General features: G+C 40.3%; 1 protein-coding gene across 2 annotated transcripts in view; it reads right to left on the bottom strand.

The window, feature by feature from the left end:
- The window catches only part of TASP1 (taspase 1), a 226,737-nt gene that overhangs the window by 158,503 nt on the left and 55,677 nt on the right, over positions 1-12,557 (bottom strand). The window contains exon 5 of one of the 2 annotated variants that reach the window (XM_060186473.1): positions 5,893-6,012. The exons of the other annotated variant lie outside the window; for it this stretch is intronic. Within the exon in view, the coding sequence (XP_060042456.1) occupies positions 5,893-6,012 (120 nt within the window). The remainder of the gene's footprint in view (positions 1-5,892; positions 6,013-12,557) is intronic. 2 annotated transcript variants of the gene reach the window in all.

The following is a 12,557-nucleotide window of genomic DNA, read 5'->3' as shown; positions in this document are numbered from 1 at the left end:
TCAAGAGTCAGGCGGTAGCGTAGTGGGTTAAGTGCACATGGCACCAAGCGCAAGGACTGGTGTAAGGATCCTGGTTCGAGCCCCCGGCTCCCCACCTGCAGGGGAGTCGCTTCACAGGCGGTGAAGCAGGTCTGCAGGTGTCTTTCTCTCCCCCCTCTGTCTTCCCCTCCTCTCTCCATTTCTCTTTGTCCTAACAACAACGAGATCAATAACAACAATAACTACAACAATAAAAAAACAAGGGCAACAAAAAAAGGAAAATAAATATCAAAAAAAATTTTTAAAAAAAGAAAAATACTTCCACTATTGTAGTTTGTTAGTTGCCATTTCTTAAAATCACTTTTCAAAAATGATTTATTTACTTATTATTGGATAGAGACAGAGAGAAATTGAAAGGGGAGGATAGGGATAAATAAAGAAACAGAGAAAAATCTGCAATCCTGGTTCAACACTTATGAAGCTATCCCTCTACATTAAGGACCAGGGGCTTAAACCTGGGTACTTGCACAGTGTGATGTGTGCACCTAACCAGATACGCCACTGCCTGGCCCCTAGAAGATCTTTTTTTTTTTAAATATTTTATTTATTATAAATGAGAGGCAGAAGAATTTGACATGAGCAGAGACATCAAAGAGAGAGAGAAAGCACACACCAAGGTGAGGAAGATAGCATGATGGTTATGCAAACAGACTCTGTCATGCCTGAGGCTCCACAGTCCCAGGTTCAGTTCCCCACACCACCAGAAGCCAGAGCTGAGCAACATTCTGGTGAAAAAAATAAAATAAAAATAATTTTTTTTAAAAAAAACTAATGAGATGAAGAAGAAATTACTTTGTTATAATAAAAATTAATTTGCTTGTGAGCCAGGAAGACAAATTAGCCTATTTGATTAATGACTTACATGCTAGAAGCCAAAGAGGCCACAAGTTCAATCCCAGGCACCAATTTATGCCAGAGATGAACAACGTTCTAGTGTCCTTTCCCTCTCTCCTTTCATTCTCTATCATAACAAATGTTAAAAAAAAAAAGAAAGAAAGAAAGAAAGAAAGAAAGAAAGAAATTCTTGTAATTCTTTTAAAAATAGTAATCTTCTTGTGCATTTTGTTTCATTCGGTCCTAGCTGTCAATAAAAATAGTTCTTAGGAGTCAGAAAGTAGGAAAGCAGGTTAAATGCATGTGGCGCAAAGCACAAGGACTGGCGTAAGGATCCCAGTTCAAGCCCCCGGCTCCCTACCTGCAGGGGAGTCACTTCACAAGCAGTGAAGCAGGTCTGCAGATGTCTATCTTTCTCTCCTCCTCTGTCTTCCCCTCTTCTCTCCATTTCTGTCTGTCCTATCCAACAACGACGACAACAATAGTAACTACAACAATAAACCAACAAGGACAACAAAAGGGAATAAATAAATAAATATTTGTTAAAAATAGTTCTCAGCTCTCATTTGACACATATTTCTGCGTTCATCCTAACTCTATGCAAATAACATAAATTTCGCAACTATACTTTTTTTGTAAAGGTTTATCTTATATTTTTTAACATATGCAGAAAGTTTCACACTAAAGAAAGAGAACAAGAGAGCAAGAGATAGAGCAACACTACAGCATATGATGCTAGAGATAGAATTGAGAACCACTGGCCTTCAAGTCTGACATGACACTCTTCTAGTTGAACTATTTCCCTGACTACAACTGCATTTTTCTGTAACCATCTTTATTTCTCTTATCCACACTCTCTTCCTGATTTTTGGCTCTTACAAACTGTACAGTCACAAATTAGGCAAGTGAGTCCAATCAACATTTATGTTTTACAACAATCTGTTTCTTTTTCCAAGATAGTCCTATGTACAATGACACAATGGCTCTGAGATCATTCCGTGTAATATCCTACTGACATAGTCCAAAACTATCCTGAGTTCTATTGCTGCTTTCTTGCTAACCAAAACAAACAGAAAACAGAAAATTGTGGGAATCGCAAGGCAATGAAGGTGGTTCTCCTCACTCCTCTGTCTCCACCAAGGCATCCAAATCTGATAAACCAAGCTTGATTTTCTTACTCACTATTTGACAAATACATAGGGCTTCATAATGTGGAAAAATACTATTACTAGACAAAGGCTTTGTGTAATGAGTTCAAAGCATTGTGCACATATTGAGTAATCATTCCCCACTGCACAGTAGGCAAAGAGTAGCACAAAATTAATTATCCTTCCCTCTCACTGCCCCTAATAGGATTATAAAAGGTTTTTCCACAATCAAAAAGATTGAGTGACCTTATTTGGGACTTTGTAAGATGCTCTCCATGATTAAGATCACTCTGCTCCAAGCATTCATTAATCACCATGTCCAAAGTAACCATAACATTAACTCTTCTTCAAATATGAGGATCAAAGTATACAGACCATGTCAGGCAGTGTTCTATATATAACAAGACATTCAATTACTGAATTTAAACACATCCCTTGCAACCTCTTCAATAGACTCTGAGACAGTGTCCAATTCATTTGTTTATTCAAGAACTATTTAGTAAGACCATAAGTAATATGCCAAATTGGTTTATATTCAGAAAGATTATAGAATCAAATATATTGTTAAATCTTATTCTTAGTATAGAATTAAAGGTTGGTGATGATGTAGGGTGAGGATGTGTTAAGTGAAATAGAAGTTAAGTCTGTTACACATTAATTAGACTAGGCTTATATTTAGATTTCAAATAGTGTAATTCCTAACAAAGTTACAGAACCTAGATATAGACCAAGGCCCAAGGAATAGGGTACATGTGCATATGTATCCATAAGTTTTGTGAAAATATATACCTTAAAGTAAAAGTGCACGATAGTTTGCAATGAATAGACTTTGATTCAATAAATGCAGCAAGTAGAAAGATCTTGCAAAAAAATAAATTTAAAAAAAGCACTATAAAGTACTTAAATATTTTTTATATAGGCCTAGATACCCTCCTCTCCAACCCCCTACTTCATTTCCCTGAACCATTTTAAGTCTATCCCTGTCAGATAAAGTAAGGACTACAAAAGCTGAATAAGGACAAGAGACTGGCACACTTTAATAATGCCCTTTTTGGTCACTACCAGACCAACCCATTACATAGGGCTTTTGTCAGGGAATCTTTGGATTCCCACATAGATATGATGGGCCTATACATCTAAGGAATCCCTCTCTCCACCATCACTGGTCATTTCCAACAGGAATGTCATCACAGCCCTCTTGTGGGTCTCTCTAGGACCTTGTCCTCATTAAAGAATAACAATGGTAAGGAATGCCCCACTCTCCAAAGGGAGGCTGGGACAATCTATGCTGCCACTCGAAGAAGACTAGTCCTGAAATGAGTGCAGCCTAGAATGTTACCAGCTGTGACCAGGGCCTTCGAGCTCAGACTGACAGGGATGTAGATGTTAAACAGGGTCCTGTGCTAAATATGAATATATATGGGCCCTAGGATAGATTGATAGGTTCTACAGTTAATAGATTTTTTTTTACTGCATTATCAGTTGGCAATCTTTTTTTATGCTTTTTAAATATTTATTTATTCCCTTTTTGTTGCCCTTATTTTTTTTATTGTAGTAGTCATTATTGTTGTTATTGATGTCATCGTTGTTGGATAAGACAGACAGAAATGGAGAGAGGAGGGGAAGACAGAGAGGGTGAGAGAAAGATAGACATGCTTCACTACATGTGAAGTGAATCCCCTACAGGTGGGGCTCGAACTGGGATCCTTACACCAGTCTTACACTTTGTGCCACGTGCTCTTAATGCGCTGCACTACTGCCCGACTCCCCTGTGAGTTGGTAATCTTAAAATACTGTATAGGCTATTAAATAGTAAGTACATATCTCCTATCAAAGGAGATATTTAGAGAGTGGAAATGCCACTGTTTCTTAGAAGAAGTAATACAAAATTTAATTATAGCATAATTTCCCACCTCAAAAGCAAATCACAATATAGTCAGTAGTATTTGCTCCTAAAGGGGACATTTATAATATAAAAACAAAAGCTGGATATCAGAACACATTTATTACAAATCTTCTAAATGTCTAGGCCAGTACCAAGCTTATCAAAAGCAGCAAGATATAGAACTGTCAATTAAAAAGAAGAAAAACAACCATATGAGTAGGAGATAGAGTAGGAGATAGAGGGGTTTTTTTGGCCTCTAGGGTTATTGCTGGGGCTTGGTGCCTGTGCCATGAATCCACTGCTCCTGGAGGCCATTTTTTTCCCCTTTTGTTCCCCTTGTTTTTATCATTGTTGTGGTTATATTATTATTGTCACTGATGACGTTATAGTTGGACAGGACAGAGAGAAATGAAGACAGGAGGGGAAGACAGAAAGGGGGAGAGAAGACACCTGCAGACCTGCTTCACAGCTTACAAAGCAACCCCTCTGCAGGTGGGGAGCTGGGGGCTCGAACTGGGATCCTTGCACGGCTTCTTGCACTTTACCCACATATGCTTAACCCACTGCGCTACTGCCAGCTGCACTACCTCCCAACCCCCGAGATAAAGTTTTTTTAAAGCAAGAATCTTGGTGCAGCCCAATAAATGGTGCGTAGATAAAGCATGAGGTCTCAAGTTCAATCTTTGGCATCATCATGTGCCAGAGTGGTGCTCTAGTTCTTGTTCTTTCCTATTTTCTATCTCATAAGTAAAACAAATAATTTTTAAAAGAAAAAGATTTTTGGAAAGGCTAAAAGAATAATGCTGGGGCCGGGTGGTGGCGCACCTAGTTGAGCACATGTATTACAATGCACAAGAATCCGGGTTCGAGCCCCCGGTCCCCACCTGCAGGGGGAAAGCTTTATGAGTGGTGAAGCAGGCAGGGCTACAGGTGTCTCTCTATCTCTCTCCCTCTCTATCAACCCCCCTCCCTCCTGATTTCTGGCTGTCTTTATCCAATAAATAAAGATAATAATAAAATAAAAAAAGAATAATGCTTCCATTGCCTTGGGTCCTAAACAGGGAATCTTGGGATTCCCCCATAGGTACTATGGGCATACACCTCTAACAGATTCCTCTCTTTACCATCACTGGTCACTTCCATCAGAAAGAGCATCATGAGCCCTCATATGGGCTTCTCTAGGACCTTACCCTCATTATAAAATGGCCCCACTCTCTGAAGGGAGGCTAGGTCATCCTGCTCTTCCAATCAAGAAAGACTGTTCCTGTAATGAGTGCAGCCTAGAACATTCCCAGCTGTGACCATGGACAGTGAGCTCAGACTGACATGGACTCTGAGTTATACAGGCTGGGAGTATGGATTGACCTGTCAACGCCCATGTTCAGCGGGGAAGCAATTACAGAAGCCAGACCTTCCACCTTTTGCACCTCATAATGACCCTGGGTCCATACTCCCAGAGGGATAAAGAAAAGGAAAGCTATCAGGGGAGGGCTGGGATATGGAGGTCTGGTGGTGGGAACTATGTGGAGTTTTACTCCTCTTATGCTATGTTTTTAGTCAGTGTTTCCTTTTTATAAATAAAATTTTTTTTAAAAAGAAAGGAATTGAAGGCAGGACCATAGAAAAAATGGGCAGGACCATAGAATAAATGGACAAATAAAATAACGAGACAGAGGGAGAAAGATATATAGTCAACCTTATCTGTGACCTTGAGAGAACTACTGCAGTTTCTGCTGGAGAGGGATGGGAACACAGAACTCTGATGTTGGGAATAGTATGAAATTGTATCCCTATTACCTTATAATGTTTGTAAATCACTATTATATATTTAATTAAAAACATAAAAATAGAATAAATTAACAATAAATAAAAGAATAATACCATTTATTTTTTTCTAAAGAAAAAAATGTCTCAAATGGTCTAACAAACTAAAGATTTCCATGTTTTAATCTTGAAAGCTCATTTAAAGACCCCATAATTACCTACCTGCCCAACTCTCCCTGGATGTTTCAAAGCCAAGCCTCCACTGGAGACAGCAGCAGCAACATTACCTTCATGGTCCACAACCACAGCACCCACTGTGTCCAAGGTTCCTGAGTCATTCTCCTGCATAGCAAAAGCAGCATAAACATTCTCTAAGCATGTGGTATGACAATTTGATGCGACTGTATAGCACTTTGAAGTATTCTCATTACATAAGGCCTGATGTAATGCCTAAGTAATACCTTCAGCAATCACCTAAAATTGTCAACCACCAAGTTATCATTTTTAAATATTGTATTTATTTATTTAAGAGAGGGAGAGGGAGGAGGAGGAAGAGGGGGGGAACCTGCAGCACTGACTACTTATGAAGCTTCCCTTCTACAGGTGGAGACTAGGGACTTAATGGAGGTCCTTGAGCACTGTAATGTGGGTGCTCTACCTGCTGTGCCACTGTCTGGCCACCCAACTTGCCATTTAAGTACTGTTCAAATCAAAATGAATTTTCTACTGAAAAATCCTTAACAGAAAAATATCTTGTTGGTGAATTGTACCAAAGTAAAAGACCTTGGGGTGGGGGGAAGGTGTTCAGGTCCTGAAACATGATAGCAGAGGAGGACGGGGGATTGGGTAGATTGTTATGTGGAAAACTGAAAAATGTTACACATGGACAAACTACTGTATTTTACTGTTGACTGTAAACCAATAATTCCCCCAATAAAGGGGAAAAAAAAAAAACTTGTTGCTTTTCTCTAATAAGCTAACATGTCTTCCTCAGAAGAAAAATTAGCATAAGTTACAGTATATTGCAGTGCTTCCTTAATCTAGTTCATGACTGAGAATTATAGAGGAAGAGAATCATTGTTTAAGTGAACCAATAGATGGTATTATTAGAATTTTTTAAAGGGAGACTTCCGGAGGCGGGTCTACGAGCAACAGCAGATCTGTTTCCTCTCCTCTCCTGGATCAACTAGGAATACCAAACAAGACCACCTGGGACCACAACAAGAAAGGACTAGAACAACTTCAGGAACCCACCAAATCACCAGTGAGTGCAAACACATGTCGCTGGTGGACAGAGAGGAGCCTAGGGAGAGATTAAGCGGCTGGTAACAGTCTGGCAGTTTATCAGAGAGACCACCTCCAGTCTGTTCCACCAACAAGGGGACAGCTGAAGGGATGAGAGTACTCCCCAGAGACTGACCAAGTGCAACTCTTGAGTCTCCATTGCTACTGCCCTCAGAATCTGGAGCGGCAGCTGGGAGGAACACCAGGGGACAGAGATCTAACCAGGAATCTCAGGAGAAGACCTCTACCTCCATGGCATAGCAGTGGGACTGTGTAAATCTCTTTGCATAACCAATGGATTATCTCTGTCACACCCTACTTTAATCTCTAGGTCAGGAGTCAGTGATTAAGCTAAAAAGCCTACTTATAGTTTAAAAGCCCTCAGGCTCACATAGCCTACAGGAAAGAAAAAGCAAAAAAGAGGCTTTTAAACCACTGCGCTCCAAATCAGGGATTAAAATACTATTGTTAACTTCCACCACTGTGAACCCTTTAATTACCTTATTTAGACACAAGTCAATCCAGGCAAGAGTGATCAGTAATTTGAAAAGTACTGAGAGAGGGAACTCATAACATAATATATCAAATGGTTAAACCAACAAGAAGAAATATTGGAGAAATGAACCAGGACAAGAGTCCAGCTAAAAGCCCCCCCAAAGGGTGAAGCACAAAATAACGAGGTCACTATCCAAACACTAGCTAAGGAACTAATCACAGGAGTGAGTAAAGAGTTTGAAAGAATTGTAATCAGAAATACAGGAACAACAAATGAGACTCTGAAAGAAAACACTAATTATCTCAAGGTTATTAGAGATCTGAAAGCTGAAATAGCTGAGCTAAGAACACAACTAGCTGAATAAGCTAAAACAGTATCAGAACAGGGTAACAAAATAGATAAACTCCAGAATTTTTTAAATACCACACACAGATTTCTAAAGCTAAGTAATATAAACAGCATAATAAATAAATAGAAAGGCACTTATAGTATAAAAGTATACTAAGCTATAATTTCCTTTTACAATTCCTTGCTAGTGAAACACCTCATGGCAAACTTCCTTCTCTGCTATATTAATGTCTGACAATTGTGTGGCAAAAAAAGTCCACTCCTAAGAGATGTCTCTGTGTTTCTGTGTCAAATCCTCACATGCTTAAGGCATTTCACATATAGTCACAAGCACCTGTTTTCTACCCTGATTTCTAGGTTGCCTGTGTGAGATAGAATAAACAGTAAGAGAAAATAAATAAATAAATAAAGGTGGTGGTAAAATTGTTTGGTGATAAAAGATCTAAAGATCTGTTTCTTCTACTTAAAAGGGGGGGACCTCTATGAATCTTTAGATGAGCAGCAATCATGGCCGTGTTCTAGACTAAGGTACTGGTTTTGAAACAGTTCCCCAAAACCTAACACCTCCTCCCTCAAGTACACACGAATAAACAGTCCCCCCACCCAGCCCCCTGTCTCTGTTTTAGTTTACCATCCACACTACTGAGCAAGATTTCATTTGTACTGAAAGATAACTAGCTAAGAAGTTTCTGAAATGTCAGATGTTCTCAGCAAAAAAAAAAAAAAAAAAAAAAAAGTCAAATAGGAGTCAAAAAAAAAAAAAAGTCAAAAAGAGCAAATAGGGCCACCTGAGAAATTAAGCCTGACTAAAGGGAATTTCAGAATAATACTGGAAGCAAAATTCAAACTAAGGATTTTTTTTCTAAGCAAAATGATAAATTCAGATATATACATAGTACTATATTCTATATATATATATGTGTGTATATATATATATATATATGGTAGAATATAGCAACAACTATATTCTACTACATTAAGTATTTTAGGAGTATATCTAGACATTTTCATTTCTCTGGTTCTTACTCAAATTCTAGCTCCCATTAATACAATGATATATCATGACAGTACTTACACTGATAGAAAAGAAATAGCCAACTAAAATGAGTGCTATAGTCTCCTATACTTCCATTATGCCACAGTTGGTTAAGGTCTAGCCAATGGAGCCATGTGACTATATTCCAAAAAACTGTAATCCTGCTGTGGGCTGACTATCCGACTTTCAAGTATAGCTCCCTAACGTGACCATAAATTCTATGGAAATGTCTGATACAGTCTGTTTCATTTTACACACAGCAGATATTTAGAACACACCTATTCTTTAATTAGAATTTTTTAAAGTATATCTGCTAATCCAAAAGGAGAAGGATAAATACCAAGTGATTTCACCTATGAGCAGGAGTTAGTATATAGGGACAAAGAGGGGGAACACAAAGCCAAACACAGACTGGACACGGTGTATTGCATCACAGCAAAAGACTGGGGAAGAAGGGGGAGGAAGGCAAGCATGAGAACTTTGGGGTCCCAGTGCATAATGAAACTGTACCCATGTGTGCATGAATACACTGCAAACCATAAGCCTCCTCAAGATAAGTAAATAAATAAATAAATAAATGCCTACATCCCTATTGACACACAGAAAAAAACAAGCCCAGAATAAGTAATACATTTTTGCCAATCCAATGTCAGGATCTCAGTCTTCTATTTCTTTTTCCCGGGATTCAACTTCATGCATGCTCAAAGGATGAATTATGTTACAGAAGACCCAACAATAAATATGGGCATTTTTAAATAATAATTATCATTACCAATTTAAGACTGGTTGTTTTTTTTAAAAAATCATAAGATTTCTGGAATATAAATTCGCACTCATAAGTATAAGTCATCACACCCAGCTCCAAAGTACAACTCTCTCCAACTCCTCTCTAGTAACCACCATCATTTCCGCCAGCTCTTCCAACTACATGCTTTTAGAAGGACCATAATTTAGCTGTCCTTAACTGTCTACTAATATTGATTTAACTGATTTGCAAATTATGAAATTCTAAGAATAAAGTGTCGTGTGTGTGTGTGTCTGCGCGTGCGTGCGTGCGTGCGTGTGTGTGTGTGTGTGTGTGTGTGTGTGTGTACATACAACCCACTATACTCATCATTATGATTCTTTCCCCCTGATAACTGCCACACAGTAGATTGGTTAGTTTCTTTTCCTTTCCTTTTCTATTTTTTAAAAATATTTATTTATTTATTTATTCCCTTTTGTTGCCCTTGTTGTTTTATTGTTGGAGTTCTTATTGCTGTTGTTATTGATGCCATTGTCAGATAGGACAGAGAGAATTGGAAAAAGGAGGGGAAGACAGAGGGGGAGAGAAAGCCAGAAACCTGCAGACCTGCTTCACCACCTGTGAAGCGACTCCCCTACAGGTGGGGAGCCAGGGGCTCAAACCGGGCTCCTTACACTGGTCCTTGTGCTTTGCACTACCTGCACTTAACCCACTGCGCTACCACACAACTCTCACTTTTCTTTTTTTTTTACAAATTCATTTGTTTTAGTTATCCACATTCTACATATAAGTGAAACCATCCAGTAGTTACCTTTTACCTTTTATTTCACTTAGCCACCTCCAGTTCAAAGTGGTTTGCCCATTTAGTATAAAGAATGTTGGGTAGTTGCCATCTCCCCCTGGCTTCTTCTTATCCATATGCCTATATAGGGATTTACTGATCCAAAGGTTTGGTCTATTTACATAAATCACTTTTACATAAAGCACTCCAGGGCATTGGTGGTTCAGTTATAGGATTCTCGCCTGTTCCGCCCCCTCCTTGTCACACTCTGATTCTCACCAGTCACTTTTCTCTCCACCCTCTCTATATCACATCCTGTTTCCACCCTACTTGGAGAGTATAAAAACAGCTGCTCTTCTGATTAAAGACACTTGGAAATTGCTTTCCGGCTCCGAGAGTTCCAGAGTGTATCTCCTGCGGAAGTTGGTGCAGCACGCGTTCCTGATCCCTCCCCCACACAGCAGCCTAGATCAGCTCCAGTTGAGTTCTCTCCAACCCAGAGAGCACCGGCTCGGGAAGAAGTACCCTCAGGCTATCCCGGCATCTGGCGCCCAGAACAGGGACCCGTAAGCAGCAGATTTACAAGAAGACATCTTAGATAAGTACACACCTTTTGGGTATCTGCAATATTGTGTTAAGGCACTGTGATTTTTTTTTCTTTTTTATTGTTTTCCGGAGATCTTTCCACCATGGAAAATCTTTTCCAAATCCTGCATTCTTTTTCCAGTATACAATTTTTATATATCTGGGACATTTTTCTCGGGGCTTCACCTTATATCCTGTTGATCATCATAGCAGCTTTTAAGGGATATATAGGGCAACCTCTCAAAAGGCTTAAGAAACTAGAGGCTGAGGTCCAAGAGATAAAGGAAGTAATCATAGAACTTAACCAGCACCTTAAAAACAAGAAGAAGCAAAGGCCTGTCGTGATCTTGACCCACCCTAATTCCTCTGCATCTTGCCCTGAGGCCCCTATTTTGGCATCTTGCCCTGAGGCCCCTATTTTGGCAGACACGTGTCCGAATTCTCCTTTGGACTCCACAGCCACTTCTTCGGCCACCCCCATTTTGGCAGAAACGTGTCCGGAACCTCCTGCTGCCTCCACGGCTGCTTCTTCACCCCACCCTGTTTTGATAGACACATGTCCGAATTCTCCTGTAGCCTCCAAAACCACTTCTTCGGCCACTTGTCCAGAAGCTTCCACTTCAGTGACTCCTCCTACCGCTACACACTTATCAGAGGAAGTCCACACATTTCCGGTCAATGTTGCCCCCAATAGACAAAAACCTCAGGCCTGGTATCCATATTCCGCCACAGACCTGAAGGAACTACGCCAGGCTATCAAAGATGACGGTGTTCATGCCCCATGGACCAGGTCCATTTTACAAGGCCTGCTTCAGAACCTTAATACCCCTCAAGATTGGATAGATGTGACTCGTGCTACGCTCCCAGGCCCGCTCTTCCTGCAATGGGAGGCATTCTTTCGCGATGAATGTTTACAACAATCGCGGAAAAATATTCAAAATCAGCCAGAGGGTAATTTTGATGCATTGCTTGGAACAGGCCAATTAGAAACAGGGATTCAACAGGCGGAAGCCAAGTTTCCAGCGGGGTATTTTGATCAAGTACGCCTGTGTGCATTAAAAGCATGGGAGCGATTAACACCACCCATGGGAGCAGCCTCAGCCCCCATTCTCTCCCTGCAACAAGAACCTGATGAATCCCTCGCTAAATTCATTGCCAGGGTCCAGTCGAGTTTGGAAAGGAAGATTTATAATCCTGACGCTCGTTTTCTCCTACTGCGGTCCATAGTCTGGGATGGAATGCTTCCGCATTTTCGACAGGCCTGTATCACTCTTAAAAATGAACACCCAGATACTTGGATTCTAGCTACACAGGATCTCAGATCAAGCTCTTTTCAAGGACCTATGTTACAGGCCTATGCAGCTACCTTACATAAGCAAAAAGGAGCTTGCTTTCAGTGCGGTCGCCAAGGGCATTGGCGTAACCAATGTCCAGAAAATAGACCGCGACCCCGCCTCCAGTCAGGGCGACCCCACCTCCAGTCAGGGCAACCCCGCCTCCAATCAGGGCAACCCCGCCTCCAGACAGGGAATCAGAGACCACGAATGCCTTGTCCCAGATGCCAGAAAGGATTTCACTGGAGGAGAGATTGTTGGTCAAGGTTCCATAGGAA

Source organism: Erinaceus europaeus, chromosome 1 (assembly GCF_950295315.1).
Source record: "Erinaceus europaeus chromosome 1, mEriEur2.1, whole genome shotgun sequence".
NCBI classification, from domain to species: Eukaryota; Metazoa; Chordata; class Mammalia; order Eulipotyphla; family Erinaceidae; genus Erinaceus; species Erinaceus europaeus.
The sequence above is the reverse complement of the archived record's forward strand: the minus strand, read 5'-3'. Positions and strand labels throughout refer to the sequence as shown.